We start from the raw sequence: 22169 nt of genomic DNA, 5'->3' as shown, positions 1-22169 counted from the left end.
TAATCCTCCTCCCCGCATGCCAACCTTTTGCCTCGCCGGAGCCGGAGAGAGACAACTGTCCCCACTTGGCTGAGAGCAGCCAACAGACAAAAGCAGCCTGCCTCTCTGAAGGACCCAGGGCTGTCTGTGTAAGTGCCAGAGCCACGCTGCGCATACTGCTGTACTGCATATGCTGCACTCAGCTTGCTGTGCATCGAGTGCCCGATGGGGGGAAAAAACAACAAAAACTGCACAAACGGAACGAAACTAAAATAAAAATCAGGTGTGTGTGGGGGGGGCGGGGGGGGGGAGAGGGCAAAAGCAAAATAAGTCTGCCGCCACCAATCTCCATATTAACAGTCACCCCGTCCTGCTGCGCTCGGTTATTTACAGTTACAATTGTTATCGTAGTTGTTGGTCGTCTTTTGTTTTATGGCCTTCTCAGATAGATTTACCAAAACTCTTTGATAACAGCATAGGAAAGAGGGGGGGAACCAAAAACATATCAAGGTCAATTTGGGAAAAAAACACTTGCAATGAAGTTCTGAGACTGTCTCCGTGTAGCCTGGGTCAGAGTAACCTTGGTCTGGGGCTGAGGCTGGGGACACACCGGTGGATCCAAAGAGAGAGAGAGTGGCTGGTACAGACACATTATTATCAAGTCATTCAAGTAAAGCTTAAACTGCTAAATGATTATCGGCTTTTTTTTGTTTTTGTTTTTTTAGTACGAAGCCAATCAGCTTTTACAATTTGTTTTGGAAAATATGGAAAGAAAAAAGTGTTTGTGGTCAAACGTTTATAAAAAAAAAAAGAAAAAAAAAAAAAGTGTGAGTTTTGTCTGTTCCTGCCCACGTAAGAAGGCACAATGTGGCCCTTGATGTTTGTATCGTCCACCTGGTGGGAGGGAGCCTCAGCCCCACACTGCACAATACAACCGTCTGGAAACATTGAAAGAAAGAAAAGAAAAAAAATACGAAGCTTAGTGTTGCTCAGACAAGGCCACGAAGTCCCAGTCTGCTTCAACTAGAGAACATTTTTAATTAAATTAAACCTTTTTTTCAGAAAGTAAACTGAATCCATCCGGCTCGGCAATGATCAATATAATAACAGTGTTCAACAATACCAACAGTTTTCATCATTTCATTTCATTATTCATCAGTTGACTTCCCATCAGCATCATCATCATCATCTAGAATTTTTTTTAAAAAGAAAAAAATAACTGGATTCAATATCTCTGGCACCTGCACACACAGTTGCACCTCAGCCATCAAACCAGGACACAGATTAAATGTTCCAACAGGTTTTCGGAGAGGCGTCGCTACTTTCCAAGTGCCTAAATGTCGTATACATTTGGAATATTTCTTTACAAGAAGAGCAAATACAATTTGCAGGGTTATCACACCATGTTTTCTTTCTTTCTCTAGTGTCCATCAAAAGTTCTCTTTTCAAGAGCCTTCGGATTTAACAATAAAACTCTTATTAATCCAACGTGAGATTGGTAGCTTAAAAATGTCCAATGGCTTCGATGCAAGCCATTTCTTCTCCTTTGGTATTTGTGGTTGTTGGACGTCTGTATATTTCTTAATATACTGTACATGATTATTTCTATGGAGGGGTTGGATGGACTCTTTTTGTTGAGACCGTTGAGTATTAACCACACTGCTCTGTGCTCATGGAAACTCGCCGGCCTTTCTGAGGTCTCCTGCCCTTCTCCCATAAGCAGGACAAGGACATTTAACATTAGTGCAAACTTTTGCTCTCTCAGCTAAAGCACCATTTCCAGTGCTATCAGGCTTTATATCCATAACCCCACCCAAGCACCCATTTACCCCACCCTCCTGGCACAGCAACCCATAACCATGACCCCACAAACATACACACACACACACACACACACACACTCACAGCCATGTAAGATTGTTAGAAAGAAAATAATAAAAAGTAGCACAAAAAACCCCCGAAAACTACACATCCTTAAACCTCTGATTCTATTGTCCACAAGGATACAAAGAGCGAGAGAAAGCAAACTCAAGTTAATATCTGTATGATTCCACACACACACACACACACACACACACACTCACACGTCTGCATATGTATTCAAGAGGAGGGCATCTGTGTGTGGTTTAGTCAGGTAGGCCAAGTCTGGATAAATTATAGACACACTATCAACATCTCTACCGTCGGCTAAGATTGAGGGCAAAAAAGCTTTGGTTCATCAACAAACAACGTAAGACTTTTTGGGGAAAAATATTAAGGTCCAAAGAAAAGTTTAAGATGGCTAACAGGTTCTGCCACATCAAGACAAAATTGGCTTAAGCATAAAGATCACATACCCAGCCTGTGAGCGTCAAACTGTGCATTTATATAAAACGCCATCTTTATCACGAGGGAGGAGCAAAAATAGAACCGAAAACTCTCAAGACCTAAGCCAACGACCCACGAGGGTGAACGAGAGAGTTATGCAAATCTGCACCGAGAGAGCCGTGAAGTAAACACGCAACTGTCCAATGGGTCGTTTTTTCTTTACAATATGCTTTTTTTCTCTCCGTGGAACCCATTATCACCGCGGTTCCTCGGGGGAACACGTGTAGTTATAAGGAGTAGCTGGCGAACAGATGGGGGGGGGGGGGGGCCGACACAAAGTTTGTTTATCCGAACTCGCCCCCGAGACCCTCCGGCCTGCCAGCCAGCAACACGTGCACGAAAAGGAAACGCACAGACACCACACACACACACACACACACACCACGCACGGCGTCCTTTCTTTTCTCAAGTCCACAACAGCCAACGTGTTTGGATCAGAAACTCCCTGGCGTCTCTTTTAGAGATCTGAAGTCAAATATTTCAGTTTTCAGATGTTTTTTTTTTTTGTTGGTTTTTTTGGCAGCTTTGTCTTAAAAACCTGAACAAAACCAGCGGAGGAGCTCAACTTCACCGCCGTGGACAGAAGAAAGGACTTCTCTCAATCTGCGACTGGTTTGTTTCCCAAGTACCCGTTTTGTTGAAGTGCATTCGTAACCTGCCGCTTTCCAATTAAGATGCAAGAGGACTGATGGTTGGACTACAGCCCGACTGCAGATATTACAAATCCAACGTTGTTTTCCAAACTAGCACTCAAAATGTGCTAGTTTGGAAAACAACGATGGATTTTGAGCACGATAACACAACTTGGACAGACTCACAAATCCAGTGTGACGGAGTCCCCTGCAACATTCAGACGTATAAATACCAGCTCTGGTGTCTCCCTCTTCTCCACAGGATGCCTGGATCCAGTGAGCAGAGTGTGTGTGTGTGTGTGTGTGTGTGTGTGTGTGTGTGTGTGTGAGACAGAGAAAGTGCATTGGGGCTGGCAGCTCAGGGTACATGTTTGAACAGGCCGTGGCTGACTCACACAGTGATGATGTGGCCAGAGCGACCCTGGCTGCCACGCACACACGCGTACACACACGTACACACACACACACACACACGTACACACACGTACACACACACACACACACACACACACACACACACACACACACACGTACATATAAACACACTCGCACACTAAACTGCCAGCACCAGGCATCCTACCCACAGTAACACCAGGCTCTAATATAATAATATCCCCCCCAGGCTAGTTCGGGGGCATTAGAGGACTACAGAGGGAGAGAAAAGGCCTGATTTGATCCCCTCCTGCCTGGAAACGTGGCTGAGCTGGGGGAGATTATTTTTTTGGAATGCAACAGACATTGTGAGATCCCCCTCCCCTTCCCTTGTTCCCCTCCCCCATCAACCAGCTGCAGCCGCGCTCCTATTTGGCCTCCCAACTTGGACAGGTATTTATTGCTCTCTTCATCGTACAGGTTGCCTCACGGTTGTGTGGTCCCTAGGGCAAAAAAAAAAAAAGATTGGAATAAGCACGATGCATAAAGCTCCTCTCACTCCCTCCAACACCAGCCCACTTCCTTCTAAATATACCTCTCTCTCTCGCGAGCGCGCTCTCTCTCTCTCTCTCTCTCTCTCTCTCTCTCTCTCTCTCTCGCTCTCTCTCTGTTGGATATCTTTAGTAAAGCTGTGCAAACATAGAAATAAAAAGGTGCTCATCTATCTCTTCTTCGTACTCTTTGTCGTTCTCTCACTCGAGCTCCCTGCCATTCCTTTAACCTGCGGTTGGTTAAATGCTACCCGCGCCTTGTCACACAAGGACAGACTCCGAAAAAACTGCACAAAGTTAAGCACATTCATTCATCCGACCTCCTCCTCCTCCTTTGGGTAGGAACTGTACAAGTTAAGTGTTAAGTTTAGGGCAAATGGGTGACTTAATGTTTTGTTTTTTTCTTTCATCGAACACTCATACAGGTTTTTTTTTTTTTTTTTTTTTGTTCACCCACAAGCTTCACTCTGTGAGAAATATGACATCTAGCCCGAGAGAGGAAAACCCGATTGGTAAGTACACCCCAGCATTAAGAGGGGGCCGATGTCATATCACCACCTGCTGTATATACATGTATACAATTATAAAGTGTCAAGTACCCGAAGCAGTCAACAAAAAAAAAAAAGGAACGACGACGACGACGACAAAAAAAAATAAAAATTAAGACAGAATCAAAAAAGGGAGAACAAATAAAGCAGAAATTAGCAGGGTTGTGAAGGGTTAAGAGGCAACGTAGTCAAGCCAACAGGTACATTGACGATGGTAGTGCTTTAAAAACACAAACCCTCCACCCCTCGTATTCCCCGAGTCCTGCAATTGAAGAGCCCCCGTTAAATTGGATTTGACTCGACGTGAATTTGTTTCGTTTTTCAATAAGACAAACCATAGATGCATTTTATAGAGTAAGTAACACTTCAATCAAACCCCTCGTCTGATTCTTTCTGGAACATTTAGAGAGGAAAAAACTGTTGCATCAAAATTGTGGTGAGCTTTCCTTGCATATGCCAAAATTGTGGCAATGTTGTTTCTATGGTAACTGTACATTTCAGGCCTGCAAAAGAATAGAAAAAGAGTTGTTTTCACTGGGTGGATTTGTCCTCGCTTCACCCGTACAGCAGCCAGAAGGTGCTTGATAGACACCTTGCTTAGAGCTTGAAGGCTGTGAGGACAAAACCAATAAAAATCTAAATCAACTGCATAGTTGCTCCGCGTTTCTTTGTATCCATCATACACATCTGCCAATGTATAAAAACCCTAATATTATAAAGAAAGAAATGGCCCAGAAAGTGGACGTCGTGGGTACATGATTTGAAGCGTCCTTTGCTCTTTAACAGATAAATCGACTCAAGTGCTTGCATGTCTACTCCATTTCCTAAACAAAAAGGAAAAAGAAATATAAAGATTAGATTTTTTTTTTTTTGTGACACCCTGATTTGGTTTATAGAGGAATAGTTAGTTGTTGTTTTTGTTTTTTTAAAGTTTGCCTTTGTGTGTTTTTTTTTCTCCTCTCAGTTCGCTGGCCTGTCTCACAGGCGGTGCAGAGTGACTATGGTGTCCAGCAGTGTCCTTGTCGCACCCTGCAGTCTCAGGGCCCCGCCTCCCCTGCAAACTCCTGCAGCGGAGGACTGTGTGCGTGGGCTCTGGCGGCCCCCTCCACCTCCGCGGCCGAGGAGGCCTCCGAGCGCCGCCGCCCCTTGATGGTACGAGGCCCGGGGCCCGTGTCGGAGTCGGGGTCCGGCAGGCCCAGGGGGGCGTCGAGGAGCCCCTGCTCTCGCACCCGGGGCTTTCGGCCTCGACGAGAGGGGATGCCGTTGCAGCCGTCCTTCTTGAGGTGGCGGTGTAGGTGATCCGAGCGCACGAAAGTCTTAAAGCAGCTCGAGCACTGATAGGGGCGCAGGCCGGTGTGCACGCGCATGTGGTTCTTCAGGTCGTAGTTGTGAGCAAAGGCGGCTCCACATTGAGTACAAAGGTAAGGCTTCTCTCCTGTATGCTTCCGCATATGAACCTTGAGCTTGTCCTGCCTGGAAGAAAGAGAAGAAAGAATTCACAGACAAAGACAAATGGAAATGCTACAGAGGATCAACCCCGCACCCATCTGAATCCGCTCGGGACAAAAACAGCCAGCTTCAGGTTTTCTTTCGCAAAAACACCAATATTTAATTAACTTGAAATACATTATTAATTCTCATATGTGTACAGTGGTCAGCTTAATGTGCCGAGGAGTTTTATTTCCTATTTAACAGCCATCTTTTGGATCTCTTCCAATGAGATTATTCTGCGAGTGCATCCAGGCCAACTGAGGAGAAGCCATAAACTTCACATCTTAATCTGTGTAATTGCACACAAGAGCGCGACTGTGGGCTGACGAGAAAGCTCAATGTTCACTGTGTCAGTTGCCATTTTTTTACGGTTTCGTTTAACTTTCCTTTTGAGGACGACGCCGTAAAAACAATTAATGGATGACCAAAAAAAAAAAAAATGCATTGGAAAAATCGAGGACTTCGATGGCCTGTGCAGCTGAAACACTTCAAACTCATTTTTTAAAAACTTGACAGTCTACGTAGAGTCGTGCTGAAAAATAGATGAGTCTGTAGAAACGTCATCAATTTTGCAGCCTACTTCTATCCCCATGAGCTGTAATCTGATAGAATTTTGTATTAGAGCTGTTGTCATTCAAAAGATGATCAAATAGCTCATATAGAATACTTAAAAACAGAAATTACACTTAAAACAAGACCAAACTATGGCTTCATGTCGTGACACTCTTTACTTAGTGATGGTACACCGTCGCCCACTAAACTTTATCAGGCTGCCTTAGCCTTCATCTGACTCTTGTACCGCCCTCCCCCCCTTTAGCCCTTACTATCTCTCTCTCTCTTTAATCGTCTAACCCTTCTGCACTAGGGGCAGAGGGCTCCTAAACAAACATGCATAAGACAAGTCAGTTTGAAAAACACACACACGCACGCACGCACGCACGCACGCACGCACGCACGCACGCACGCACATGCCATGTAAGTGGATTAGCTGTCATACAAGCAACAAATAAACCTGCTGCGCCCCATCCCGGTCGGAAAACAAACGGCGCCCCAAATATAAAAAAATAATAGTAAAGAGTGAGGACACACACACACACACACACACACACACACACACACACACTTACACGGGGTCGAAGCTTTTTGAAAAAAAGAAAAAAAGTGGCACACTGATAGAGGTGAATTATTTAAAGGACAGGAGTGATTTATTACCGTGCGAGGCACACTCTTAACCCTGATCAAACAGGATTAAGATTACAATACCCCCTTCCCACTGCCGGTCGAATTGAGCTAGAAGGCAAATTCAGATCGGTCTCCCGATACCCGCCGTGCCAGCAGAGGTTCTGGGTATTTCTAGCCTACCGCATCTATTTCCAAGTCCACCGATTAATTAATTAAAAGAATGATTTCAAGGAAAAGGAAGGAGTCCTCCTGAAATGGAGGGAAACCATGCGCACTCGAGTCCACTGCTGTAGACCAGACACATTTAACTGAGTGGCACATGGCAGATTTCATTAGAGAAGTAAAGGAGCGAGAGGCAGAGAGTGGGGGGGGTGTAACTACTCTGCCGTGGGCAATAATCAACATAACCAGAGATCAAAAGTTCAAATTATTGCTTTGGAGCACACCGAGTACCATCCAGGACCTGTAAACCCCCTCTGTATCAGAGCACTTTACAGCAGCCCTCCGCTAGATAACACTAGTGTGGCGCGGCCTTCTTTTATAGGACCCCTATGTTACAATTCCAGGACTTTGCTATGAAGGCTGTCACAATAAAACAGACCTTTATAACTTTTATAATCCGACCCCATCTCTCTCTCTCTCACAGCTGGAATATGTGACGTGCCGTTTTGATTCGCATTTTGGCTACAATGTGACATTGAGCGGGGATACTCAGCCAGTCCACGACCATGGTAAACATTTAGATTCACAAACTGCGCTGCCTCCTTAATGCAAAGCTAAGTTGGTTAGTGCTAATACTCCTGGCTGTGGTGTTTCCCTCTGCTGGGCGATTTGTCTGCAGTGCCAAGTCCAAGACTATTAGTACATGTGACATGGGGGAGTCACTTCATTAATTGGGCTTACCTGGTAAAGCGTACTTTGCAGATGGCGCATTCATAAGGTTTCTCTCCCGTGTGCGTTCGGATGTGGCGGGGTAGCTTGCCTGCTCCTTGAATGACCTTGGAGCATATGGGGCATTTCTGGAAGGCCTTAGAGCGCATCTTCCTCTCGCCACCTCCTCCTCCTCCTCCAACCCCGCTGCCTCTCTCTCCCTCTCCACCCTCTCCTCCTCCTCCTCCTCCTCCACCTCCTCTTCTGTCTGGGCCTGTTCTGCCCCGTGACAACCAGAGCGGTGCCACTCCCTGTGTCACAGCCGCAGAAGCTGGATCCTCATGCTGAGTGCTGTTAAAGTAATTCAAGTAAAATTCCATGTCGGGGTCGTCCCCATCTCCCTGTTCCTCCCCAGTTGTTGCACGCTCCTTCTGCCTCTCGATGGAGTCCATCATCTGCTGCAGGAGGGCACTGGCAGAACCCCTCTCCCTCTCCCTCGCCATCGCCTCCCTACTTCCATCTTCCGCCTCTGTCTCCTGCCCAAGCCGAGACTCAGGGGGGAGGTAGAAGTGCCCATTCTGGGACGGCGGGAAGTAAGACGACCCCAGGCTCGCTCCGTTCCCCTGCACCGCCTCCACGTCCTCATCTTCCTCGTCGTCCTCATCCTCATCCTCTGGCTCCTGTGTGGGGGCCTGGGCCAAGGCGAGGGCCAGAGGGGAGTAGTACTCACCGGGGCCAGCAGGAGCCCCGTTGCTGGGGACCCCGCCATTACCGTGGTTAAAGTGCAGGTGTGTGGGCAGGTCCCTGAGCTCTGGCGTGCTGCAGCTGCTGCTCCAGTGCGCCCCTCTCTGGAAGTAGTCCAGGTACTCCTGGGCCCGCACCCGGTTCCCCGGCTCCCTGCCTCCTCTGCCCTTGCTCTCCTCATCTTTTCGCTCACTGACCGCCTAGTGAAACATGAAGGGGGAACAAAGAGAGTGAGTGAAGGAGACATTTAAAGTCAGTGAAAGTTTGCACCAAAAAACAAACGGGGAAGACAAAGAGAGAGACAGAAGTACAGCAGTAATGTAAATAAATAAATAAAATACAATTTAAAAAAAGTTACTTCCTGTAATGCACATCAGCTAAGGTGAAGGCTGACGAGAAATCTACAGCTGTAAGGCCTATCAGCTGAGGCAGATCCCTATCTGGGTATATGGGATGCACACCCATGGGTTTATTATACCCATGAGCACATGCATGTGCATCTCACAGCTACTCTTGATCATGTTGAAGTGTAGCTGCGATATGCGGGGCATCTGGAGTTAAAGTAGCACGCTGTCCTTCGACACACGCTATTGTCTCAGAATGAGTAAGTGTTGAACCCAAAGGCTGTGGGCGTGTGTTTGCCGTGGTGAGAGAGACTGATAAAGGTCATGATGTAATCTTGACTATCCAGTTCCAAAACACATCTACTCAGCATGAAATGCGTCTGAGATGGTGCTTTGCTATGAATCCATTTAACATTACAAACGGTTGCTTATGGTGTCACTAATTCAGATCAAACATCATCTCAAAGCTTCTAGTTCTATAAGGGTCTCATACCGGCGGGGAGAGCACTTTGGTGTCCAGCAGGTGTGAACAGACTTCCTGCACAGGTGGGACTTCCAGGAGGCGTGCAGCAGCGAGGATGTCGGCCACACTGCTGTGACTGACCGTCAATGTCGCTGTGTAGGCAAAGTCTAGCAACGCTCCCAGGGCCTCTGCTGCCACAAAGTCAATGTTGTAGACGTTCTGTTGGTCTGCGGCGGCCCCTGAAGTGAAGAGCTTGTGGAAGTAGGAGCTGCAGGACGCCAGGACGGAGCGGTGGGCCGGGAACTCCCGGTCCTCGGCGACCAGGAGCACGTCGCACAGCAGGCCGCTGAGCCGCTGCTTGTTCAGACTGCCCAGGATGTCCGCGCTGTGCTCGGGGAATGGGATCCCCACGGGGCCTTCCTCCGCCTCCCCTGGTCCTCCTCTCCCTCCTCCACCGCCGCTGCTGCTTGCCGTCCCCCTGAGCCGCCTTCCACCCCTCCCACCGGCTCCTGACGACATCTTCCACCAGCCTGCCGCCGAGCCGCCTAGCACAGCCCCCACCCGCGTATCCGTCCTGCCGTCTGTCCGTCTGCCTGTCTGAGAGCAGAAGAGGTTGGATAGAGGGATGGGATGGAGGGGAGAGACGAAGAGGAAATAATAGATCAGTTCATGACATTCTTTATGTGGATTAAGGAAGAGAGAGGAATATTGATTCATTGATTCACCGCAGTCACACCGGCATGCTGCTGAGCACAACTCGTGGTACACAGTCGAAATTTTTAAATCTTAAAAAGGAGCACACGTGTTTACGTCAATTGTGATGATTAAAAAGAGCACTGAACCCAATTGATTCCAACCCGAGATGTTATCTTCACTGCCGGGAAGCAGTCCAGTGCGTATGTATGCAGACGAAACGCAGTGAAGTATATGACGTGTTTACGTGAAATCTTGTTCATATCAGGTTGCATGTCAGTTAGTATTGTAATCAGCTGTAAAAACAGGCTTGGTAATCAGTATTTTGATGGATGGATTGAAAGATGTCTAAAAAAAAAGAATGCAAAATGATTTAATATATGTCCAAAGTTTATTTTTATTTTTTTTAAACAATGGCAACATCTGGAAAACACAGACGAACTGCAAGTCACAACGAAATTCCACTATAACAAGTTGAAATGTATTTTTCCTCATTCCTATATATCGTATTTAAATGACCTTTCAAATCAAGTAAACCGTCTACTGACTTTTCAGTCCCATATATATTCTTTAGGACATTGGCAATGCAAAAAAAAACAACTCTCTTCTGACTTTTGTACATTGACAGTATCATGAAAATGTTATGTCATTCCACAGCCACCAAAATCCTTCACCATGATTTCTTACTTATACCCCAAAAGGACTAATTAAATAATAATGATCCTCCTTCCTGGACTCAAGAGCCTTGAGGGTAGATATGCTACACAGTAACACTCCAGTTCACAATCACAACTGCTCGGAGCCGACTTTAAAGCAAATCGACTGGTACAACAGGTGTATTTACAGATTTACTATATCAAGTGTGACAATAACGGGAGTTTCTGGTGGCTCACAACCATTGTGAATTTGGCCAGGCATGGTGCCTGATAAAACACCATGACGGGATGAATGACTAAGTGAGGATGTTTACGTGCTTGATAATTGCAGGCAGGTGGCTGTTTCTTTGGACACGCCTACATTTTGCATGTAAGTCGTGCAAGAAACCAAATAAGAGAACGTGAAGGACAAATAGGCATAGGGCAGTGGGGGGGAGGGGGGGGATCAGAGTGCATGCTGGGAGCTGGACTGTGCAGCTTGTTCACTCTGTGTCATTCAAGAGTTGGAGAGGGGAGCGAATGAGGTGGAGGAAAAAAGGAGGGGGGGGCGGGGTTGCTGCCAGAGCAGACCCTGTGGAAAAACTCCACAGGAGGAGGAAGAGGACACGCAACAAGCTGCGAGGGAACAGTATTAAAAAGCGAGGTTGTCAATCCGGTCTGAGCTGGTTACCCCACCCTGTACTGTGTGCCAAGTTTCAGGAAAGGCTGTCCCCTCGATCACGTGTGTGTGTGTGTGTGTGTGTGTGTGTGTGTTGGGGGGGGGGGAGATTAAACTGATCGACTGAAGCCTGCGCAGTGGGAGAGGGGTTTCAGCAGAACAAGCCATCCTCAATTTATCTATTAACACTCTCGCACTCGCACACACACTCGTACAGCAAATACTGTCACAGACGCATCAATAACGCACAAAACACAAACGCACACATATTGGACACCCAACTGATCCGAAACCCTCCCCTCCGCCCTTCTCCATCTGCCAGGGAAACCCAGCAGGGGGTCGGTGAGGGTTGGCGGGTGCATCGAGTGCGTTGCTCTCCGCGAGGCATTCAAATGACATTCCTTCAGATCAGCCCTCCTGGTATGTTTGTACGCTACACCCCACTACCAAACCTGCCTAACCTGGCCGCCTCTCCTCTTTCCTACCTGTGTTCACCTCTCCTTTTTTCACCTCTCTCATACATTTTCCCCTTGTATAAAGAGAAACGCCTATCTCCACACCTTGAGATCTGGCAACATGTCAGCTCTGCCCCACAGGTGAGGGTAAGATAAAGCCTTTTTAAAAACACATCTCTAGAAATGGATCAGTGACGTTTTTTTATTTATGATCAAGTTTGTTCATTCAAATAACACAGGTCATTTCTACTAAAGTATGGCTTTGTTTGATTAATGGTATAATGTTTAGGCTCCACCTTTACTGTACCGTCCCCCTTAACTCAATTAGCGTTTGATGGGCAGCTGACCACAAAGCCTCTGCAAACACTGCCAACGTCTCACACAAAGCTCTGATAAAAAAACATTGCAAATTGTATTATCCAAGCCCTCATCTGAATATGCTGAGGAGAAAGAGGCGAGTGCACAGACAAAGAGAGAGATGGCACAGGAGGGTGAGCAGAGTGAGATGAGATGGAAAAAAGAGCGAGACAAAAAGGGCAACCGCATTGGCCACACGTCCTTCACAGGTGGAAATAGATCTCTGTGAGCACCATCCAGACCCGAGACGACCTACTCTTCTCTAACAGACACACAGCACCTGCACTAGACCCGGCTTTGCTGCAAGCTTGTGTCCCGGGTTATCCCCCTGTACATATAGCTGACCCAGGGTCACGGCTTTGTCGGGTAAGACGCTGAGCTGAGAGGAGATAAAAACACAGTAACACACACACACACACACACACACACACACACACACACACACACACACACACAAACACACGCGCACAAATGCGACTCGGTGCCAGCGACGCATTGGAGGGACTACTCTGCATGCAGGAGCCACCTGTCCCCGAATGACCCCCCCCCCTCCCGCAAAGAGCACTAAGGAAAAAAAAAAGGAGGAAAACACAGTGCAACAAACCTGATCCCGACACCTCCTCGTGGCTTGAAACATTCCTTATCACTAATTCATGCCTGTGGGTGACGAGGCCCCGCAAACCCAGCAGCTTTTCCGAGTTCCCCGGTGCTCCGCTTTCAGGGAAGGACCTTCTCTCAGTGCCCACTGGAAGAAACACCAAGGTCTGCTTTGCAAGTCAAACAACTTTAAAACAGGACCAACCCATCTCCGCCCTCATCACCTCCATCTCATCTGAAACGTCCCTCTACTCTACCCCCTCCCATATATCTACACACAAGGCAAGGACGACTATCCAAGTAACACTTCAGGAACAAAAAAACAACCCACACCGGTCTTCCGTAAACCAGTTTCCATTTTACTGTTACTTCAGATGACAGTGTGTGTGTGTGTGTGTGTGTGTGTGTGTGTGTGTGTGTGTGTGTGTGTGTGTTCTCACTATCCATGCCAAGGCAGTCACACCCAATTGCCTTGTCATTCACTGACAAACACATTGACATCAGGCTGTTGTAGCAGTTAGTAAAAGTGTTTGTATCATGCCTGAGATGTATCATCTAAAGGACTGCAGAATTTTCTCTCTCTCTCAAAGTATCTCTGTCTTTGGCTGACTCATACCAGTCATTCCTAAATACAAAAGGAACAAACTGTTAACCCTGTGTAACCTCAGATGTTTTCTTTGATCGACAAAAAAGGAATACCTAACTGCCACCTTTTAGTGTTTTATTGAACTCTCGAAAAAGCAGAAAGTAAAAGATAAGTACTATACACAAAAGGCAACATCAGTTATTTAAATGGACACCGCACTTATTATTTCCATTTCGGAGAACCTTTTGATTTAACCCCACTGAATTGGAAAGCAAAACATCCCTCCCTTTGGTTTCTTTTTTTATTAAACATTTTCAGTTGCAAAAAAAAAAAAAAAGGGTGATTGGCTCCATAACGACTGAGAAACAAAACTTTTAGCGGGAGCAATCAGAGCGAACATAACTGAACCATTGGACCTTTAATGTTGAGGGAGCACAGATGGGCCCCCTTTTTGTACTAAAATACAGCGCAGTTTATTCATTTTATAACACTGTATGAATTGTTATTAGCTTAGGGCTTTTACAAAAGAACAATTCTATCAGGACAATTTTACTCAAAAACTTAATGCATGCAAGCGTTTGAATTAAGGTTAGAGTGCCAAGCAAAAAAACAAACAAACAAGAAGTTGAAGAATTGAGCCGGAGCCTTTCTTTATCATTTCACAGACTATCTCAACTGGCCTTGAAGGCAACATAACCGGCCTACCCACCCTGAGGGAATCACCTACTCAGGTCAAAACGGTTCAAGGTCGGATCAAGATAATCGGAATGGGGAGGGAGGGGGGTGGCAGTTCCTTGGAAAAAGGGGATTTTGAGCAAGTGCCACAGCCCAAGGGGACTCGCTGCTGCCAGCGGTGAAAAGGAAACCTGATTGGTCATATTGGAAGAGAAGCAGGAAGAGGGAAAGCGACTGATAAAAACTGACGTTGCATGGGCTGGTCTAGACCTGGCAGCTTTTTAAACTAGAAAACTAACCAGGAAGTGGAGCCAAAACACAGACACAATGCCAGTGAAAAGGTAGTGGGCGAGGCAGGGCGTTAAGACTCACAAGCGCGATCATAATAACTCTTGAGCGCACAGTGTGGTGGCCTAGGAATCCGGCTCGGATGTCAATGATAAACTCGGAGAAATCGCATTCTGTTACCTGGTGTAACCTGCTTCCATGAGAGGGAAGGTCACCACCCACAAGTTGGGCAAAGTTTAATATGAGGAAGCTAGCAGGGGGGGGTTTATGATGCTATAAATTTTTCTACGTTTACACTGCCAGATAGCAAAGGAAGTAGAAAAATTAAACTTGTAGCTGGTGCTTAATTACTCTCACACTGTTCTAAATGTGTCAATATTTTTGTTTTCTTGCTATAGCCACAGGCCAGCAAATAAAAAGAACACGCTGTAATTCAATCCAGTGCAACCGCTGTAACTTAATACTTTTACGAAACTTAGTTTTGACACAATAACAGAAATATGTTGAATAAACTCTCTTTTTTGAGTCTGTAGTTTGTGGTGTTGGATTGCATTAAACTGTAATATTTTGCTCCTCCATATGTAAATGATGCAGACAAAATATCAGAAATAATATACATATGATGATGTAAGTTCAATGCCACTCACAAAATTACAATACAGTTGAGACAACATGTAAACAACTAAAGTGGGATTTTGTGTGTTATTGTGGAGGTGTTTCTATTTTGGTGGTCACTCCGCACGGAGGAACACAACTTAACCGATTCATTAAGTTCATAATGTCAGTTTTTGCCAAGTAAATATTGTTAAATCATATTATTATTTAGTGAATAAATCTTCAACACTTTTCAGTTTCATGCCAGTTCAAACATCGTCTCTTCACTGTGAAGTCACAAGGCCTATGACACGTCTTGGGACAGTAGCCTTTCACAAGCGGCAGTGTAACAAAACTACATCCTCGGAGCCGGAGTTCCTTTTAGCTCTAGTAACACGCTCTGACGCGGCGGCCATGCTTGCCGACCAGGAAGCGCAACACAATCCAACGCGTGGCTTCAGAAGCAGCGCTCACAACCCAACACGGCGTCAACTCAAGCGGGCCGCTTGGTCAGTCCGCAGGCCCGTCGCGCCCCGTGCCGCTTTGTGCATGCGCAGCAGAGGACTTCCTGCGAGTCTGTGACAGGCGTGTAACAGAACACGCTCTGTTATCAGATGACCAGCTCTCTGCTTGCTTGTGCTCTCTCTTTCTCTCCCTCCCTCTCTCTCTCTCCCTCCCTCCCTACTGTCTGACCCTCTCTTTCTCTCTCATCCGTCGCTCTCATCTCATCATTGCTCCATCTCAGTCTCAAACTCTGCACTGCACAGTACCCAACACAGCACCCACTTCCCCTTTCCACTGCTGAGAGAGCAAAGCATTGCAGACCCCCCCTCCTCCTTCTGTGTCAAAGTTTTTTTTAGTGTATTGAACATTTTTAAATCCTCAATTAACATATGCCCAGAAGACAACGGCTAACTCCAGAAGTGTCTTGCTTTACCCCCAATCTGAAAAACATCCCAGCCTCTTCCTCTCTCACTCTAATTTGATCAGGTTGTGTTAGCCTCTCCATAATAAATGCCCCAGAAGAGAACAGAAGAAGCCCCTTTACTCCCCCTAGACTTCAGCACAACAACAGAAAAACAACAGAGAGGGGTCTGTCTGTCTGCCTAGCCAGGCTGGAAGCTGTGGTACACCAAGCAGCTGACGAGGGGAACCAAACATTAAGGGGAAGTGAAGCTGCATTCGCCGAGGAAGAGGCAGATGAAAGTATTCAAAATGTTTCAACTTTTTACAAATGAACATACAGAGAGAGAGAGAGAACAGCGGCACGGAAATGATGTGGTTTGGTATGAAGTACAAAACAACTTACGTTTTGATTCCACAATATGCCCCCCCCCCTGCCCAAATACATAATTTAACCATACAAACAAAACGTAATGACTGTTACATGTTTTGCATTGTATACAGACAACATTTCACTCTAAAATAAAGCCTCAAACTGCCACGGCGACATCACGCAACCTGTCCTCTCAGTCTGTCTGAACCTGCTAGTTTCAGGCCGTAGTGGTGGAGGCACAAACATACAGGAATATCAAACTGTATTCAGCCTCACCGCCAAATTGATGGGTGGTGTCTTGGACCTGCCCACAGCCACTGAAGTCCCCTGCAATTCCCCTGGAGTCTATTGTTGGTAACACAGACGCACACAAGCACGCATGAACACAAGCACTCACACTCACAGACACAAACACATATGGCGTCCTAGTTTAACCTCTTGCTGGAATTTACTTGAGCCAACTGTACTAATCTTCCATGGTGGCGGCTAGAAAGTGGCGTAGAGAGTAGAATCAGGACTAATGTAACACTAATGCAACTAATATTGTCTGTGACATTGAACCAAAAAAATAAATAAATAAAAATGGCAACCTTTCTGCTCCCGCCTTCTTAAAAGCATTCCTAACACTTTCCCAGCATTTGGGCGTCTTCATGTACCGCACTCTTCTTGTACCCTCTCCGTGCCCACACGTTTAAAAAAAAAAAACGGGTTGTACAAGTATGCGAAAGCCAAAAAATATGCATCTGGTTATCGAGCAAGGCAGTCTGGGCTCCTCTGAAGTCTTTCAACCACGAGCCACAAGCAAGCGCAACAGGAAGGGTGAGATTAGAATCGGCTTTTTAACAAGATGCTGGTAAGGAAAGAGGTTGAGGGGACAGGAAGGAAAATGTGTCATGAGATTGACCGTGGTGTGAACACTTAAGAAACATGCACAAGTTCTCCAGCATTGATACCAGTGTTTACGTTTTATTTTAATATTGCATGGATGGAGCGTACCCTACCAGTTGTCAAAAGATGTGCAATATATTCTTCCCCTCAGCAAGAAGAGATGTCTCAAATAAACTATGACTCAACACCTCACCTGCACTCTGTCGGCTATCAACACGATCGCTCTGCCACAGTTCTCGCAAGCATTTAATGCAGTGGTTTTAGTGGAATTACTTTAACACCCCCCCTAAAGAAGCAGCAGCACAGGATGTGCAACTGTCTTCATCTCTTCACTCTAACTAATAATAGCAGCAGTGCCATTTAATCACAGATGGAAACGACACTGATGCACAACCAAAGTTAGCCTGATGAGGAGGAAAACTTTGCGACACAAACTATTCCTCTGAGCAGCGGTCTGTGCAGCACCTTACACTCAGCACTGACCTATTTGCCATTCCCTCCTTTATCTGCAAGTGGGTCAAGAACTCTGAACTCTATCAAGCCCCATCTCTCTCACTATCCCTCACACACACACACACACACACACACGCTATGGTATTTATTTTCTCTGCTCGCCTCTTTTCTCCTTTCAGTCACAGTCTATACACACAGTGTGTGTGCGTGTGTGTGTGTGTGTGTGTGTGTGTGTGTGTTTGTGTTTCTTTGGAGTGCTTACCAAATAGGCAGAAAATGTTTCCTGGGCCCTACTTGCCTCCCCTGCCTGCCGGCCAGCTCTGCTGCCTCCGTCTCTGGGCAGGGCTTGCGCTTTACCAGACAGGAAACTTGCGAGTGGCCCTAGTCATACAGGCAAGCCCTTGCCTGATCCCACACAAACAGACACCTCCCCCCCCCCCCCTACCCCAAGCACCACCACCGCTGCCGCTGCTGCCGCCCCCCTCCGGTTTTAGCCCACAACTCGTCTCCGCATCCCCTGCTCTCATTGGTTTGACAGATGCTCACTCACCACACCTCCTTGTTGGGATAGGCTGGCAGTTGTTCTCTTTCCTGGATGGCCAAGGGCAAGGCACTCTGGGATATGGAGTTCTGAGACCCAATTTGACTTGCTTTGCAGCCCCTGCTGTGGACTACGAGTCCCAGCTCTCTCTGCCCTCACCACCCCCACTATCTCCAAGCCTGCTCTAACGTAAGCACTCAGGGCTGAATTATACACTACAGTATGTTGCTAGCACGCTGCCAGGTATTAAAGTACAGACCAGCCATCAAACAGGGCCGAGCTCCGTATGAAAAAAATAAGACATTTCAGCCTCAACTGTCAGAACGGTGACACCAGTGGTGGATTATTTCATTGGCTCACACATGTCAGACCTAAATTATGACTTATGCATATTCCAAATAGTCTAGTGCCACTACAACATGCCCTGCGCACAAAACACACAATGTGCCCCGCACTGAGCGTTTCAATCGCCACTGTCTCGAAAAGTTGTTGCTATTGCTTATACCTTGTCCAATACAATTATTTTTGGTTACTCCTTCCCCTCGTTCAGTGCCCCCCCCCCCCCCCCCCCCCCCCCCCCCCCCCTCCGAGAGAGAGAGAGAGAGAGTACCCCCCACCCCCTTCCCCCTCCTCCTTTAAGTGTTTCCACCTGCCTGAAAAGTTAATGCCTTGAACACATCCTATAAACTTTATCTCAAGATTCCCCAGAGGTAAAGAGCAGTACAGAGGAAGTACTTTAGGAGGATTAAAAAAGAGGAACCTTGACTAGGGACTACTTCTGCGACCCACCTCTCCTCTCCGGCCAACCCCCCCACCCTGCTCTTCTTTCTGTCCCCCTCCCTCATTCCTCCTTCTCTCCTCTCCTCCTCTGCCCTGCTCCCCTCTGGTCGTCAGGCCCAGGGCAGACAGCGGGGGGGATGGCAGGGTGCCTTTAGCTCACCTGCGATGGCCGTGGTGAAGCTTGTTGTGGGTTAGCTCAGCCCTCTCCTCTCCTCCTCTCCCTCTCACTGTTGTGCAGCTTAAAGCCCCGTATGCGCTAACCAAGCAGCAGCAGATCAACTCAATTCCCTTCCTGGTTTCTGGAGGGCAAAGAGGTCCCTCCCTTTCTCTCTCTCTCTCTCTCTCACTCACTCTCACTCCCTCTCTCTTAAAGAAACAGCATTCCCTCCTATCCTTCTTCCCTCTGTGAAACAAAAGTAAAGTGGAAATTTATTTGCGCTCAAAAGTGGACAGTTGTGAAAGCCTTAAACTCATTTAGAGATGACACAAACCATTAACCCATGCCTTCCCGCCCTGTGGTTTTACCGTGAATGTCAGCCAATGTTTCCATCTGTGGACACGCAGATGTTTGGTTTAAGGGTAAATGAACTGTAACTCTTGTCAATTCTCACCCACCTCATCTCTCACTGCTCCTTTCCTTTTCTATGCGAGTCGAGTCGCACCCACCCTTTCTATTGCCTGAGGTCATGGTGTCCCACCCCAATAGCAAGCCATGGCACATTCCAGCACATACAGTAGGGGCTGCCAGCAACCCCCTTGATACACTTTCTGGCTTGGCCCAGTCTCTGTACATAATACCTGCCAAGCTCCAACAGGTGAGGCATCAGAGTAGTCATTACCAAGTTGAAAAATGTATTATTCCCACAGTGGGAAATGGCAAAAGATCCCATTTGTGAATTTAAAGCGATTGCACTTGATGTTGCGCCACTTGCAACCGCCCACCCTGCACGCCCCCTCAGTGAGTGCAAGCCAACCATTGTACCACGGAGTGGGATGGAGCACAATATGCATTCGATGATTCTTTAAGCACCATAAATCATCCCCAACACACCTCTTAAAGCACCGTTAAGTGGCTTATTTCATGCACAAACTATTGAAAACATACCTTTCACAGTAAACTGTCGCCCCGCTTCAGTCCCACAGTGCAGCAGGGCTCGACACCGGCTTGGCACTGCACAGACCACCATCAAGGGGAGTCAAGGGGCTATTTTGCAGGGCGAGGTAGTGACACGCCCTCTGCCTAGAGGGCACTGTTAAGCCCGGTCTCTCTGCCTAAGCACAGGGAAATGGCAGCTTTCAAACTTCACAAAACACACGTGAGTTGCAGTCGGACTATGGTGCCGACCCTTGCTATAATTTGCGAGGCTAAGTGAAGAGGAGGACAGGTGGATAAGTTGCAGCCTAAGTGTAATGAAAAACCCGCAGGATAGACTGTCACATAAATACATCATATTTACACAACTCGCCTTCTATTTAGTGTTGGCCTAATTACAGTCAAAATTAGTTGAGCCCTCTTTATACGTCCGTGGAGCCTGTGGCTGAGATGATGTTATGGCCTCTCAGTGTAATATGAACTGGTCCAGACGCCCCACATCAAATATGTGTTCATCACTGCTGTCTGAATTATGTGTTTAAATTAAAAGCTAGGCGAAAAAAACTAAAAAAAGGAAGTTCACAGCAATCTCTGGATCCTTTAGGTTGTAATGGCGAGATTAAAGTTCAGTTGCTTTTTGAAGTTCACGTTAACGTTTAACATTCTTTCCTCACATAAGTTAGCTAACGTTAGCTAACGTTAGCTAACGTTAGCTAACACGATATGTTAGCTAGCTAGCTAGCTAGCTAGCCGTTCAATGTTGCACTGGCGCTAAAGTAAAAAATATGATCCTTATGATTTTGTAAATATGTAGAAGAAGTATTAAAATGAACACTTACCAAGTTTAAAGTTCAAAACGGTGGTAATCCATCTCCCAAAACTGTAGCTAGTTTGTTTACTGACGTTCATTGTCTTGATGCGGAATTTAACCGGACACCTGTCAGCCAATCAGAAACGAGTATCGACTCGTCAACGGTAAACATCTGAGAGTCTCTGGGAAAAACATGGCAGAGGGCAGCTGGGGAATATCAAGGTCATCCAGGTTGCTATAAATGAGAGCATTGGTGGATTATGAGACAATGGGTATATATATATATATATATATATATATATATATATATATATATATATATATATATAGTATTTCTTTTTTTATTTGTAGTCGCTGGGCATCTCTCTGTGGTTTGGCGTCTCTTTGTGGTCATTGTGTGTGTTGTTTTGTAATTGTTTTTAATGTTTGTATTGTTATTTTCTTGATAAACGGAAGTTTTGCCCCTTTTTGTGTTTGTTATGTGTCACACTTTCTATTCGTGGATATTATGCGTCTCTTTCTAGTCACGTGAGTCTCTTTTAAAGTAGCTCTGGGTCTTTGTAGTACTTTTGTGTCTCTTTGTGGTTGTTTTGCCCCGTTTTAAAGTTGTTCATGTTTTCTTTTGTCGCTGTTTTGCATCTGTTTGGAGTTGCTTTGGTCTGTTCATAGGTTACTTGTGGTTGTTTTTTTGTATCTTTCTGGTTGGTATGTGGCTTGTTGAGTAAAGGCCAGGTAGGTTGACATTATGGGCCCCAGAGCCTGTGCCCAGTCGGCCCATTCAATAATCCTTAGTGAGACTCCTTAGATCCTTAGAATTTTTTATAAATTGGATTTCTCAACATGTTAAAACCTAAAACAACATTGAATAATAATAATAATTAACCCAATTTAAATGAATCAAACATTTTATATGTATGCATTAGCAAGGGCCCTGATAACAACCATATGAACATATAATCAGGAATTAAGTAAAACATTCCAGAACAATTCACTAGTGGCAGCTACTGTACATCTGTTTCTTGATTATTGCCATCTGTATGGTTAAAACCAAACTATTTCTGGTAAGTCTGTTAAGAGATATAATGAAGAGCAATGGCTGCCATAAATAAATAACACCTTACAGTACATTGACAAATAAGTTTTATTTTAATCTTTTTTTATACATTATAACCATATCCAACACATTTTTATATTATAATAAAATGACTCTTCTCCCTCGTCATTT

At 46.0% G+C, this 22169-nt stretch overlaps 1 protein-coding gene across 2 annotated transcripts; it reads right to left on the bottom strand.

Moving 5' to 3' along the window:
* Positions 1 to 695: 695 nt before the first annotated feature.
* On the bottom strand, positions 696 to 19336 carry zbtb7a (zinc finger and BTB domain containing 7a). Of its 2 annotated transcripts, none has more exons than XM_034531418.1 (4): positions 19201 to 19336; positions 9574 to 10140; positions 8026 to 8936; positions 696 to 5922 (listed from the first exon to the last, which is right to left on the bottom strand). In XM_034531418.1, the coding sequence occupies exons 2-4, from the start codon at positions 10060 to 10062 to the stop codon at positions 5487 to 5489; spliced, it is 1836 nt and encodes a 611-aa protein (XP_034387309.1). In that variant the 5' UTR covers positions 10063 to 10140; positions 19201 to 19336; the 3' UTR covers positions 696 to 5486. The 2 variants fall into 2 exon arrangements, with proteins under 2 accessions (XP_034387309.1, XP_034387308.1); XM_034531417.1 differs by lacking the exon at positions 19201 to 19336 and adding an exon at positions 12967 to 13785.
* Between the last annotated feature and the right edge of the window lie 2833 nt (positions 19337 to 22169).

This window comes from Cyclopterus lumpus, chromosome 4 (genome assembly GCF_009769545.1).
Source record: "Cyclopterus lumpus isolate fCycLum1 chromosome 4, fCycLum1.pri, whole genome shotgun sequence".
Taxonomy (NCBI): domain Eukaryota; kingdom Metazoa; phylum Chordata; class Actinopteri; order Perciformes; family Cyclopteridae; genus Cyclopterus; species Cyclopterus lumpus.
This window is presented reverse-complemented; position numbering and strand designations above follow the sequence as displayed.